At 32.0% G+C, this 15,344-nt stretch overlaps 2 protein-coding genes across 2 annotated transcripts in view; one reads left to right on the plus strand and one right to left on the minus strand.

The window, feature by feature from the left end:
* The first annotated feature begins 1,076 nt into the window (after positions 1-1,076).
* Positions 1,077-7,148, plus strand: LOC135122515 (6-phosphogluconate dehydrogenase, decarboxylating). Its single transcript, XM_064046737.1, has 5 exons — positions 1,077-1,390; positions 1,873-2,600; positions 6,241-6,473; positions 6,525-6,798; positions 6,851-7,148. The coding sequence occupies exons 1-5, from the start codon at positions 1,380-1,382 to the stop codon at positions 7,051-7,053; spliced, it is 1,449 nt and encodes a 482-aa protein (XP_063902807.1). The 5' UTR covers positions 1,077-1,379; the 3' UTR covers positions 7,054-7,148.
* The window catches only part of LOC135122511 (cytoplasmic aconitate hydratase-like), a 47,539-nt gene continuing 39,331 nt past the window's right edge, over positions 7,137-15,344 (minus strand). Inside the window, exon 12 of the mRNA XM_064046734.1 lies at positions 7,137-7,725. Coding sequence (XP_063902804.1) covers positions 7,426-7,725 — 300 coding nt within the window. The 3' untranslated portion in view covers positions 7,137-7,425. The remainder of the gene's footprint in view (positions 7,726-15,344) is intronic.

Here is a 15,344-nt window from a genome sequence, read left to right on the forward strand (position 1 = left end):
ATCGGTATATCTAACGTCCACTTGGCTTTTTCGATCTAGTGCTTCCGACACAAATTAATTGAAGTAGGCTAAATTTGTGATGGTAGATCGCTTTTCCACAAAACTATGTTGTTCAAGGGATATTAAACTTTTAACTTGGAAATAAATACGCTTATGTATTATGGATTTTGGAAAAAAGGTTTAACAAAAGCATGAGCACAATCCTTCAAAATGAAACTTGGGATACCATCAAGGGCGGCTGTGAATGAGTTTTTGGATCGTCTTAAAACATGCAAGATTTCATCGTCAGTTAAAAGTGTAAGGGAAATTAGAATACTAGAGAGACTGGTAGTTACCGATTGCACCTTACTGGGACGGCACAAGACATTTGTAGAGCTAAAAAAGTTGTTGAAAGTATTGACAATTTCATATGGAGTAGACAAATTGGTATCATTGTAACTCATATCTCCAGGAATTCTACTATGTCCTTTTTCATTACGAATAAATGTCCTAAGTTTCTTAGGATCTGCAGATATAGAGTTTTGCGCTGCATTTAGGTATTGTCCATAGGCCGATTTGATTTGACTTTTACAGTGATCTAAAATGTTTGAACTTGTTAAGAGAATCGTCTGTTTTAAAACGTTTGAATTTTTTGTAGTATAGTAGGATTTTAAGTTTAAATTAATATTTATTATCCACCAAGGAGGATATCTGCGACTATAGTGTTAGCATTGGCTGCAAATTTTGGAATAGCAGCATCGAAAATGTCATTCAAAGTATTAAAAAAAGAGCATGCATTATTGACATCCTTAAAGTTATCTAGGGGAGACCAGGCTTGAGAAGAAAGTAGCTGGTACAGTAAGGGATAGTTGTTTTTTTTTAATTACGTTCCAATCTGTCAAAGCACAAGTAAAATTGCCTATAAAGTGTCTATACCCTATATAAAACATACTGCATTTTAACCGAAAACGCATCAGTCGCGTATGAGATGTAGGATCACTGATGTAGGTATGTATAACACACATTTCACTCGACTGCATTCCAGGTTGCCGAACACTATCCTAGACAAATGTCATTTCTCCAAACATGCCTCAAGCACGTTATGCACGTTGTGAACCGTTTTTTGATGATGGTAATCGTGATATCACCAATCATCCACGTACTCTATTATCATTGACCTTCAATGTTGCGCTCAATGTGACTTTCCATAACCACTAAAGATAGAGGATAGAGGGGCAACAACGCGATTCCTTTGATTTGCTTACTTTTAACAATTAACGAAACTCTAAAACGTTTTTAGTTTGCATTCAGCTGTCGAACCCGCGACGCGTGTGCACAAGTGCATTCCACATTATTATTCCATTTTTTTTTAGCTTGTAGTGATAATTACTGCAGTCGAGATGGCCCAAGGGTAATATATTTTTTCAAATTTTGTAATGGCAACTTTTCTGCTTTTTGAAAATAGGTTAATATTTTGATTGTTTCTCATTGGTCCTTTTTTTGCTACATCATTATCGGGGAGGGGTGCTGCTGTAGCGATAAGATCACCTGAGGGAAAATTATGAAAATTGAAGTGTATTTTTACGATATTGCAACTTCTAAACATTCACTATGTATAACTTAATTGCATGGTGATTAACGTTTCCCGGATTCCCGGCATTTTGATTCACAATTTTAAAATTATGTCAGCACTGTCATTAACCTACGCATTTTTAAAATGTTACCTCCATGGAAACAAATAAAAAAGAATATAAAGGTGAAAAAGTAAAAGTGGGGCATTTGCTAAATTATTACACTAATCTGAAGGTTGAATCAAATAAATGTAGGCTATTACCAAACCACCTTAGAAATGTAATTTAATTGTTACTAAGATGAATGTTTCCAATTTTACAGGAAAGGAGACATTGGTTTAATCGGTTTGGCCGTAATGGGTCAAAACCTGATCCTAAACATGGCAGACCATGGCTTCACTGTAGTAGCCTTCAATCGATCAATTGAAAAAGTTCATGCATTTTTGGCTAATGAAGCAAAAGGAAAAAGCATTCTCGGCGCTGAATCAATCCCAGATCTTATATCAAAACTAAAAACTCCCAGACGAGTTATGTTGCTAGTAAAAGCTGGAGCTGCTGTAGATAGTTTCATTGATCAGTTGGTTCCTCATCTTGAAAAAGAAGATATTATTATTGATGGCGGAAACTCTGAATATACTGACTCACAAAGGCGACACAAAGAATTGCAAGCCAAGGGTCTTAGGTTTGTTGGAGCAGGCGTCTCAGGAGGTGAAGATGGTGCCAGATATGGACCAAGTTTGATGCCAGGAGGAAACAAAGAAGCGTGGCCTTATATTAAAGATATTTTCCAAAGTACTGCCGCAAAAACCGATGGGCAGCCTTGCTGTGATTGGGTTGGTAGTGATGGTGCTGGCCATTTTGTCAAGATGGTTCACAATGGTATTGAGTATGGAGATATGCAACTCATTGGAGAAATTTATCATCTGATGCAAGCCATCGGAATTGACCAGGCGACGATGGCTGATACTTTTGCTGAATGGAATAAAGGAGAATTGGACAGTTTTCTCATTGATATTACCAAAGATATCTTGAGATACAAAGATGCTGACGGTTAGTAAGAATTTTAAGTGGAAGCAATTTTTAAATTTAAGAATATAAAAATGACAAAGCTTTGAGAGGCATGTGAGAGATAAGTTAAAACAGTGCTTGCTGAAACATGAGATATTAAAAAAAAAATCATTATCACTGAAATATATTTTCAATGCTTTTTTTATTTATTTATACATATTGACATTACTTGAGTTATTAGGCGAGGTGAAAGTAAAAGAAAATAGTACTACACTCATTTTTGTTGAAAAACAAATAACGTCTATATTTTTATTCCAATGACGTATTAACTTCTTAAAAATCAAGTAACAGAGTTGTTTTTAAATAATCATAGTATCCAAGTAGGCAATGGGATATACTATGTTATTGACAACAAAAATTGTGACATTGTGACCAAAGCGACATGTATCATCACGTAATCGAGAAAAAAATATATCAACTTTTGAAAGGTAATAAAATATAATATGTGAGTTGGCAATCAGTATTTGTGTTAACCGGTTTGATATTTACGGTCAAGTAACTCAATTAAAGGGTCAAATAACAAATGTCAACGTTATTTTAAAAGTAAATTTCATGGTTTACTAGACAACTTTTTTTCGGTCATATCAATAAACTGATCTTATTAGTTTATGACTAATCGTAGGGGATAACAAAAATACCAGACGCCAAATTTAAACTGAATTAGTCATTTATAATGTCTAGCGATAATTTGAACCAAGGTTTGGTTTAGATTTAGACTGATATTTATGGGATTTCGACCGAGTTGACTATTCAACAAACTTTAAAACAACATTTATCCTCACACAAAAAAGTGTTTCCTTCGAGTGTTGGATCCGTAATGTAGGTATATAAATTTTTAGCAGCAAGTTTGAAAATATCCAAGCTATTGATTGCTTTTTAAGCCCAAGTTGTATTACCAGCTTTGATTTTTGTATAGTGGGAAAGAACAAAAAAAAAATACATTTCAGTGAAATATTAAGAATACTGTTTAATGTCGAAAGACATTTTAAAAATAAATGCAAAACATTTTTAATTTAATCACCGTGTGTAATAGATCGAAGCATTTGTAACTTTTTTCATAAATGCATGTGTTAGAAAGTGTAACATTCAAACTTTTTATTTGTTTTTTACTTTACCTAGTTACAAAAAATTGCTATTGAAATATAAGTTATTCAATTTTTTAACTAAATGCAGCTAATAAATAAGTTTAATTGAATTACCACCTGTGTGGTAATAAGATTATGCACTAGGGAATTCACAAAATAATGCTAGCCATTTAGGGATGCCATAATATTAATAATAAAACTTTGGATTTGAGTGGGGAAAGACGACTTTTTTTTAATAGGACATGTGATGGAAATTGATTAATATCTTGATATCAAACACCTTTATATACGTTCTCTTGATCAACGTACATAATATAGCTTCGTTTTGATTTAATTTGACACCTTTTAAGTATAAATTCATGTTTTTAAGAATACAAAACTAAGGAATATAAATTATTTATTAAATATACCATCCCGTATGAGTAATGAAAATGTTTAGTAAAAATGAGAACTGAAATAAGCCGGCGGTCTTATAAACTTAAATTAATTGTATAAAGAACAAAAAAATGCGCATATAATTAGCTGAAATCATGATAAACTGTTTTTAATCATTAGATAATGCGATAAGAAATATTCTTGACATACCATAGTTTAATGATTCAGCACTATTAAGTTTTTATGTACACTTGATTTTGTTTGATTGTTTGACCTCCTGTATGATTCGTTAACTAAATTTAGAAGTGCCAGTAGACGCGACTGAAATACATTTTTCCATAAGAGATCTAAAAACATCATAAATAACCATGGCTTTGTTACAGGTAAAGGTAATTGGGCATTTATAGAAAATCGAATGGAGGACATGGTATACGGTGCGAAGTTATGTCTCTATCTCTTATATTTTGTTACTTTTTGACACGATCTACACTAGTTAAATTATTATTAATTTTTAAAGCGACTGCAAAATCAGTATATTTTTTGTCACCATGGTGGGACTTGTTACCACACTAAGAACACAGAGATTCTGTGGTCATCCTTCCTTTGTTTCTCTTATTGGGACTTTGTAGCACCTTAACAAAAAATGTGTATAGTAACCTTGGAAGTAAACATGATGAGTCATTTTTTAACTTGTAGTATTAATTGTACAATAGACACAGCATAAATATTGACCTCCAAGAATATCTTTTGGCGTTCTTGTTAAAATTTCGAATTTAAAAAACACCAAATAATAAAATCAATACACGGAGGCGAAAAAAAAGTTTGGAATCAATTAATTTTATTTTAACGTCATCAAAGAGTATATTTTTCCGGTTTCGGTGATTCGTGGATTATCTTATCAAAACTGCAGAAAAATATGTAAATATTTTTTTTGTCCATGTTATCGACTGTGTCGTTTGTTGCTCACGACACAAATGCGCTGTGCGCACAATATGAGAAAATCTGTAAAATGTTGAAACCACTTGAAAATTAAGTTTTAAAACGAACTAAAATTGGAAACATTTTTGGAAATGACCTTTTTGGCATTTCTGGAGAAACGTACCCCTACGAAACTGGATGATTTATAGAGTAACATGTATGAATAATAACTAGTTTAATTAATAAACAACCGGTTATATTCATTTGTACGTTGGTGAAGTTAGGTCAGGGTTACACCAAGGATTCTATCACTCGGGTACATAGAAACTATTACTTTTATCTCGTGTTTGTTAAAGGTACGCTATGTAAATGCGAATTCTACAAAATACAAAACGATTTCTGAATATTTGTTTGAACCAAATGAGTGTTGATGTTTAGAGGATTTTGAATTTACTACTGATAAACATAAACATCATTACAGTTTTTGTTATGCAAATAAATACTATACATAATAGATTGCATTGACATAAGATATGGAGAATTTAGCATGATTTTAAATAGTTTTCACTGACGTTATTACCTATTTGGTTACTTGGTGTATTTTATTGGACGTAACCTTTGCAAAGCAATAATTACCAGTTAATGTCTTCATTAACCTTGAAAAGCAGCAATTGTATGGAAATCTCTGAAAGCAACAAGATGTAAACCGAATATTGTTTTCCACCTCTGTAGAAGATAAACCGTAGGTGTGTTAACCTGGATTGTTGAACTCCTTAATAATTTTAATAATGCCAAAAATAAGTTGCCAAAGTTTGTGTTGTATCTCTTAATACCTGAAAAATAGATCCCTTGGACAGCTTTTTTTATATAATTTAGTTTGGATTTTAGATGTATAGTTGATAGATGTGAGAACTAAGATTTTTTTTAATGTTATACCAAAATAAATGAAAAATTGATAACATGGAATGTATCTTTGGTCATTTTTTTCAACCATTCTTAAGATGAAATACGTTATGTACCAAAACTATATTTTAAAACAATGTCGTCATCTTAAGCCTATCTTGCATTTTAGGACATGTTTATCAGTAAAGATTCTGTCATTATAGTTTGGTGGAGATAAATCGTTATAGTTTGGTAGCCATTATGTAATGTAGTTCCTGCGTGAGTCATTAAAAAAATTAAAAAATATTACTAAGTACAAACAATATGTATAGTCTCTTGTTTACACATTCTTCTCTCTTCAGGTCAATATCTTCTACCCAAAATCAGAGACACTGCAGGCCAAAAAGGAACCGGCAAATGGACAGCCATCGCCGCCTTGAATTATGGCATTCCAGTGACTTTAATTGGTGAAGCAGTTTTCAGCCGATGCTTATCCGCTCTTAAAACCGAACGACAAACCGCCAGCAAGATACTTCCTGGTCCCTCAGTACAGTTTTCAGGAGACAAAAAACAATTTTTGGAAGATCTCCGCCAGGTACCTCTTGTTTTAAAATAATTACTTATACAGTACAAATAACATCAACAGGCTCTCTACGCTAGCAAAATAGTATCATACGCACAAGGCTTCATGCTGTTACGTGAAGCCGCCCAAGTTCACAACTGGGATTTGGATTATGGTTCCATCGCTTTGATGTGGAGAGGTGGATGTATTATTAGGTCAGTGTTTTTGGGACAGATCAAGCAAGCATTTGATAAAGATCCTAATCTTCGATCACTACTTCTGGCACCGTTTTTCCTGAATGCGATTACAAAGTCGCAAACAAGCTGGAGGAATGTTGTGTCTACAGCAATTACTTTAGGTACGTTCAGATTTTCTTTTGCAGTAATTGTTCATACGTAACATTCTTGTAGGTATCCCAACCCCCGCTTTAAGCACGGCTTTGGCGTTTTATGATGGATATCGTTCAGAACGTCTTCCAGCCAATCTTCTGCAAGCCCAGCGAGATTACTTTGGGGCACATACCTACGAGGTGCTTGGTAAAGAAGGTGCATTTGTCCACACCAACTGGACCGGTCATGGTGGCAACGTTTCAGCTTCATCATACAATGCTTAAAAGATTTTATCATATAAATTATTTATATGTCTATTTTTTCAATGCTTCTAGGTTGTTTGTAGATTAAGTCATTCAATACAGTATTGTTTTAAGAACTGTGTTTATTATGGCCATATAAAAGTATAACATTGTTAAAAATATATAACAACTAAGTAAATAAGCCCACACAAAACAGACAATCGCAGTAAAACCCTCAACAACGAAAAAATTGAGCTTACATATTGCTTATAAAACTAAGTAATTTTATTACCTTGGTACCGGATTAAAAGCAACTGAACGGTGCAACTAATTAAGTATAGTACGAACTTCGTTTATGTTTAAAAAAATATATTACCTTTAACATTGCTTTGGTAAACCGACATCGACTTGTAATTACGCCACGATCTTTCTGATCATATAATTCAATATACCTCCATGTTTGTAAAACAATAAATCCACTTCAGTATCAAATCTCAGCAAAACATCGAATGTTTTGCCAGTATTTGTCGAAATCTTAATATTTTGTCCTGGTTTCAATTCAGCTGGTATTTCTATATTATAAACTTCCTTCCCTGTTAAGCCGAGAGTTTCAGCAGTCTCATCAGCTAAGAATTGGAGAGGAATGATACCCATGCCAACCAAGTTTGAACGATGAATGCGCTCGAATGATTCGGCAATGACCGCTCTTACACCCTATAAAAAATAACAACAATAAGAAAAAAATCGCCACAAGATCATAGTTAATATTATATAAATATCAAAAGTGGGGTTTTGCACTCTGACACAACTCTGATAAGTGTTTAGTCAAACCGATTCTAAGGAAGTATTGTAATCGAGTCGATTGGGCGACTGGCTGCTTTCATTTTTTATTATTTTAGCAAGATAAGACCATTTTATATTACATCGTCAACATATTATTATTATTACAATCACTCCGGCTTTACCCGATCCATATTTAGTTTTACTTGTTTTTAACAACTTCATTTCAGAATAAAATATTTGAATTTTTTGGATCTTCCATGCTTTTCTAAAGTCCATTTCTTATTTTAATTAAAACTTAATTCTAGCTAAATTGATTAATATAAAATTCATTTTGATCAGAAATTTATTACAGGGTTTGAGTTCCCTTGCTGAAATCTGCTTCGAAAATTAAGTACGAATGTTGTTCACGTATATTTTCTAAACGAAGGCTTTTATGGCCCTAGTTAATAACCAGACAACCTTTTCTAGGTTCAGACCGTGGCAATTTGAAATTGTCAATTTGGAATTTTCCACAAATTTTTGAATTATCCCAAGTTTTGCTTTGTACATCTGTGTGAAACGGAAAATAAGTTAAATGTATTCAACTCATTAGGTAAAAATTACAAATATCGTTATATTGTGTTCACACGATTTTCGAAGAGCAACATGTAGAATTATCGTATGACAGCTCAAAAAAAATGTTTATGAGGTCGCTCCAAATTTTTAAAAAGTGCCCAAATCGTCAAAAATTTATTTTCTTTTTGTTTAATTTTGTTTTTCTCGTTACGGTAATATTTTATAGACGAAAAAAAAAGTTTCCCAAATTTTTAGTTCAAAATATTAATTTTTAAAAGTCGTTCATAATTTTTTATAATTTACAAGAGCATTGCCTTAGATGTTTTCGAGCGACTTTTTAATTTTTATATTAAACTTCAATGAATGCTTTACCTTTTAATTAGAAAGATAATCGATGAATATACACCACGAAATGGAAAAAAAATCAAACACAATGCTGGAAATATAGTTTGTTAATAACTCGATATTTAGCAAATTAAAATTATAGTATGATTGTTAATTGTTATTTTGAATTTTTAAGTTTTCTTTCAAGTCTTTATCATTTTTTATTGTAAATTATATCTCAATAAAAATAAAATTAATATAATAAGTACTTTAAATGAAAAATAAAGAAAATTAATCTTTAAGTAAGCTTTAAAATTGTATAAATTTATAATTAGTTTTCAGAATTCATAACAAAGTTTATTTAAATGTTGTTAAAATGTTGTAATTGTTTACATAAAAATGCTCTTGTAAATTAAAAAAAATTATGCGCGACCTTTAACAATTCATATTTTGAGCTAAAAATTTGGGACTTATTGTTTTTTTTTTGTCTATAAAATATTATCGTAACGAAAAAAAAAAACAAAATTAAACAAAAATAAAACCAATTTTTGACGATTTGGGAGCTTTTTAAAAATTTGGAGCGACCTCTTAAAAAAATTTTTTTTGATCTCTCCTTTGGAGAAGGGTCTTAAAACATGACAAACTAACATATTTTTACAGGCAGCTCAACACAAAAAAATAGTCGGATTTTTTGCGCTACCCTAATATACAACAATGTATATGTGTTTATACAGGGTGACCCAAATAAAACGAAACAGACGGGACCGTAGCCACTGTCCCTGATTAAGTTTATTTTTATTTTATTATTATATTATTTAAGATAAATTAAAGTCTATTTGATGAGCTAAAAGATTTCTTTGGTCGGACTAATAACTTCTAATGAAGTTAGCAGACAATCATCGTTTTGATACAATTTGATACGTACAACATACAACCAAAACGTAAATTCGAGAGAATCATCAATTAATCAGTAAGTTCATCTTATAAAAAATATAAGAATTAGTTGAGAAATTACTATTTTTTTTTTTTTACAAATCTACAAGAAACATTTTTGGATGTACAAATTTCATACCCAACGTTCACGCAACGCAATATCAACATTTGCTGTAGTTGTAGACAAATGAAAATTGGCCCCTTTTTACTTCCCAAGCGTAAGGAAAGGAAGTATTGTAATCAAGTCCGTCGGTCGACTCTCTACTTTTACGTTTTCTCGACCTTTCATGATCCCTAGAGGACGAAGACGATAGTTCTCCCGTTTCCGTCTGTCTATCTGCCGTCTCGGATTTTTATTGGACAGATAATCTCCGGAAGTACTCGGCCGATTGTTGTGAAATTTTGTATTGTGTTAGGAATATCATGTAGATGGTAAAACGCTACCCAAAATTTGTCTAGTCATCCCCACCAATATTGTGATGACGTCACTTCAAAATTGCACATAGTAAACTGGTTTTAAATTGTATGAAATAACATAGTCCTACACATATAGTTTATGACTCTGTAGATAAGCGAAGAAAAATGTTGCTCCTCCGGTGGGAATCGAACCGCACATTTACCGCTTGCCGGGTGGGTGCCCTAACCATTAGACTACTGAGGAGGCTTATCTTTCCTCGCTTACACTACGTATTATTGTGCCGCCACAACTCCGTATTGAGTTTTTACCCGAAACGTCCAGATTTTTGAAAAAAATTCAAAATTATGAAACAACATTTTGCAATTTAATTTGGCATCTGCTACACCGAATACTTTGAAATCTTGCAGATGGTTTATAGTTATGATAAGCATTATAAATTTTTAACCAAAATATATTTACTTATCCCTTCCAAAAAATTGATGACGTCAGCTCAAAAGTTTGCCGAATAAATCCTACCTAAAATGTACAAAATATGATGAGTCTGTACTTGTGATTTCATTCTTATTTTTGGGATTTGCATATACAGGGTGACTAAAAAATGAATGCGTGAATTTATTTTATTGATTTATTCAGGAACTACAAAACCGAATGCTTTGAAATCTTGGAGATGTTTTAAAGTTATCATAAGCATGGTAATTTTTTTATCAAAATGTATTTGCTCATCCCCCTAAAAAATTGATGACATCACCCCAAAATTTTGCTGAATAAATTCTATCTAAAATGTACAAAATATGATGAGTTTGTACTTGTGATTTATCATTTCATTCATATTTTTTAGATTTGCTTAAGAGGTGGCTCAAAAAAATTAATGACTGAGTCAATTAATTTTATTGATTAAATCAAGAATTGCAAAACTGAATACTTTGAAATTTTGCAAACGTTTTAAAGTCATTGTAAGCATGGTAAATTGTTAATCAAAATAAATATGTTTATTTTCCCCAAAAAATTGATACGTTATCTCAACACTTTGCCGAATAAATTCTACCCAAAATGTACAAAATATGATGAGTTTTTACCTGTGATTCATCCTCACATTCATATTTTTTATGGCAATAATTTTTTTTGGCAGCAATTAAAATTTTTATTCGCATAATATTTCAGCTAATAAAATGATCGATCAACGAGATATTTTTGCAACTGCAATTAAATTATTGGTAACATCAAACAATGGTTAGTAAAATTGGAGACTTTGATAAACTAATCAAGTATTGGAGCGGCAAGTAAATGCCTGCAGAAAGAATAATTGGTCAGCTAAAAGGATAATTGAGCAGCAAATTGGCTGACATAGGTGCAGATTTTATACATGAGTAGCAAAATAAATTATTTTTCATCTCAAAGTGTAAGCGATTTACTATAATATTATGTGATCAGCGTTCCTACGACTGTAACTAAAATGCTTTGTGAACGCAGTGGTACATACGATATATCCATGATTTGGGCAAGTTCTTTCCATATAACTTGTTTCCATGATTTGTTTTGTTTTCTTTGATTAACTATTGTTGTTTTGTTCCACCGCCTGCAGCTCTAAAACTGTACCAATCGGTGAAAAAATAAAAAGAGACAGACCCTCTAAGACTAAGCGAGCTCTTATTGTACAATAAGTTGTAAAGTAGTCCAAGAGCTATAAGGTAATATACAGGGTGTTATTGAAAGGTACGTACAACAAAATAGACAGTTCTTCGCGAAGTCTAAGAAGTCGAAAAAACTTATTTTGTGTTATCAAAATTATAACGGGAAAATTAACCCTTATCCAACCTTTTTGGACGCTACTGAAGGATAAATAGGTAAAATTAATTTATTTTAGTAAATCCTAGCAACGGTAACAATAAAACTTTTGTCAAGATTAAATGTTGCTACAGAAACGAAAGATGATCTTTTTATCAGAGGCGTACAACGAATTTGGACATAAACTTTAATAATTTTTATCTCTAAAAGGAGAACACTTTTACCTGAACTTTTTTTAACTTTTAGCACCTATACTTCGAGACCAATTGCCGATTTTATTTTGTACGTACCTTTCAATAACAGGCTGTATAGATCATCATAAAACTAGTTGACCGCAAATAAATACCCCCTTTGTGTGGTTCGCATTAAGCTTGCCGGTTGGCAATAAATCGTCTTCTAAAATTTTCTTGCTTAGATTTATAGTAGATATTTAGTGAAAGTCGCCCCTGAACGAAACAACAACAGTCGGTGCAGCTGCAGTGGACACGTTATTTACGACTCTAAAATTTTTCAATTATAAACAACTTAAGTTCGACACAATGGGATAATTTTATGATGGCCATATCACCTTATACGTCTTGGACTATTATATTAACTTTAATTTTTTTAAATAAGTATTAATTTTACATTAGCGTACTTTGTTACATTGTTATTTGTTATAAATATTATAGTTGGACAAAAATGCTAGTAGATCGATTTATTTGATATCCCGTATTACCAGCTGTTTTCTGTACCATTATTTTATTAATAGTTAAAATGATAAGATAGCTTGCTGTGTAAAAATTAGTTAAAGAGTGAACACAATTCGACATTGATTGAATTTTTTTATGCCAATGTACTCTTTCGGCTGGACACAAAAAATATTATTAGCCGATCAAGCGATCACAAACCCATAAATTGCTGCTCCAATTTCGCTGTTCAATTAGCCATTTTGCCGGCAACATCGGCTCATTGGCAGATCAATTAAACCTAATAGTGAACACAGTTTGATATTATTAGCTGATCACAAACTCATAAATTGCTGCTCCAAATTTGCTGCTCAATGAACCATTTTGCTGACAAAATCGCACTTTATTTGCAGATCAATTAAACCTCACCCATTTTTTATTGATCAAATTAAGAACGGTTCACCCCATTTTCCCGAAAATGTAAAAATGCAATTAATTGTTTTGATTCTCTGTTTTGAAGGGACGAACTCGTTCAAATCAAACTAATTTGTACGTGACATTCTTCCGATGTATAAACATAAACATTTTCAAGTTGTTTTTCTTATCGAGGATAATCTAAGGACGTACAGTAATGGAGTCCATTGGGCAATTTGGTACTCGTTTCTCGATATTTCATAACATAAGGCAGTAGCTAGGGGGAGGCTAGGGGATGCTCCCCTAAATATAAACCAGTTTAATTAACCAAATGTGAATTAAAGCATCCAAAAACGGAGGAGGTAAGTTGTCTCCCAAATGTACAAATTTCTAAAAACCATAGGTAAGTTGTCCCCCGACCCCAGGTAAATTGCCTCCCGCACACAGTACTACATTAGGGGTGGTTTAGTTGTTAAAAACACCTCCTACCCTTAATTTACCTGTTTTCAAATTATTGAGTTGCAATTTAGCAGCACTTTCATAGAAGTTTTGAATAATTTTCAAGTAAACTCATATATTAGACAAAGAAGTGTAAATCAAAGTAAAGTCATTTATGATAAGAAACATCTTCTTAGAAGAAAAAATTGAAAACTTAGCCAGACATGACATAACAATGTTGGAGTTTATAAAAATTGTTTCATATAAATATAAACCTAGAAAAATTTGAAATTATAATGTTTATTTTTTAAAATATAATTCAAATTGATGTAAATAAAACAAAATTTTTGACTTTTACATATGTACCTGTGTATCAACTGATATTTTTCTAAATAAGTGTACATATGTTTTTTTTTGTTGACTTAGATTGTAGATTAATCCATATGCTATGTACTTGCAAATTAATTGTAAATGTTATACAAAAAAGTATAATTTGGACATGCGCATAACTTATTTGTGGCGTGGATGTTGCATGTACTAATTCTTTTCAATAAAAACAGTTTTTTTTTTTGGTGAAGTACATTCTTGAATATTATTGCACATTCTCGACGGTGCCGCCCATTAGCCCTAATCCGTGTACCTGCGTAACCGGGAGAGAATTTACCTATACCCTTTTTGTCACTGGGAGACAACTTACCTACAGCCTCCAAAAAACCAAGTAAAATGTAGTGTTCTATTCAATAAACGGAAGTCAGAGCAATAAAAAAGTCTGGACCGTCGGTATTATCATCCGGTTATTGCAAATCGTAGAAACCATGTTTTAGTTTAGTTTGTATTTCACCGTCACGTCTATAGCTTGATAAGTGTTATGGCTATTTGTATTAATTTCCAAGTACTATACAGGTGTTCATTTTATCTGTTCACATCCTGACAATTTTAGCATAGGCAACATATTATACACCCCAGAGACGATTTCGTCCAATTTATTTTTTTTTAATAAGCAATCATAGCAATCACAGAAAAAAAAAATGACAAAGATGTGAAAGCCAAATAATGACAAAATTGAAGCAATTAATACTAAAACATAATAGGCATGCAGTCGTCACGTTTTCGACAGCGAGGGAAGTATTGTCTAAACTCTTTAGACTAATTTTTTATAGACTGGAAGTGATTCTTTGATTTAGCGGTCATGTATTCGAATGATTAAAATCCGCCGTATCTGATCTAAAAACATGGCGGTTAGCCTCGTTATGTTGTTCTGTGCAGTATTATTTAGATATTTTCCCGATTAGATGAGTTGTAAACTTGCACTTCTGTTTGTTATCGAATTTATTCCTGACTGTACGGACATATGCATTATACAAATAGAAAAAATATTATTGACGCATTTTGTTGATATGTACTTTCAAACTTTAACTACTGAACTGTTATTAAAACTAAACTAGTACGTAGTTGATAAACATTTAGCGGTTGATAAAATTGCAATTTATGTATCTGACGACTTTTTGTCAAAAATAATGGCAAATTGTTTCTTAACTGGTTTATAATTGAATCTGTTTTAAAAGACACCATTTTTGGAATTCGAATTTATTTGAAGCAAAGAGCATTTAACTGGAACCGTAATTGACACAAATTGTACAGAAAGAAGGTGGCTCCATTTCAATTTGAATTGTTGTAGTTAAAAAACCTAGCGCATTGAAGATGAACGCTAAATAAATATTGTTTGGAAACTTGCAAGATTTATCAGTCTTGTTATAAAATAAATATTAAAAAGTAATTACCAAATCATTACTCAAAATGTTCGTTTATCTATAACATTCTTTTACGCTAATGTGATTTTGAACGCCAGTAAACAAAATTTAATTTGATTAAGTAGAATTCTATTTGTATTCGCTGATTGAGCATTACTTTAACATAATTTAGTCGTTTGTTACTGTACAACTTCCTTAGTTTGTTGAACGATTTCTTATTCTTTCTATTTAGTAATGTAACATAATTTCTTTCATTTAAAAAGG

This window comes from Zophobas morio, unplaced genomic scaffold (assembly GCF_036711695.1).
Source record: "Zophobas morio isolate AGI-343-1 ecotype UQ-CSIRO unplaced genomic scaffold, CSIRO_AGI_Zmor_V1 ptg000005l, whole genome shotgun sequence".
Taxonomy (NCBI): Eukaryota; Metazoa; Arthropoda; class Insecta; order Coleoptera; family Tenebrionidae; genus Zophobas; species Zophobas morio.

Excerpts from the sequence above, each read along its gene's own strand:
- LOC135122515 (XM_064046737.1), top strand. Across the intron at positions 6,474-6,524 it reads TTTTGGAAGATCTCCGCCAG|GCTCTCTACGCTAGCAAAAT; the intron begins GTACCTCTTGTT and ends TAACATCAACAG. Across the intron at positions 6,799-6,850 it reads GTCTACAGCAATTACTTTAG|GTATCCCAACCCCCGCTTTA; the intron begins GTACGTTCAGAT and ends ACATTCTTGTAG.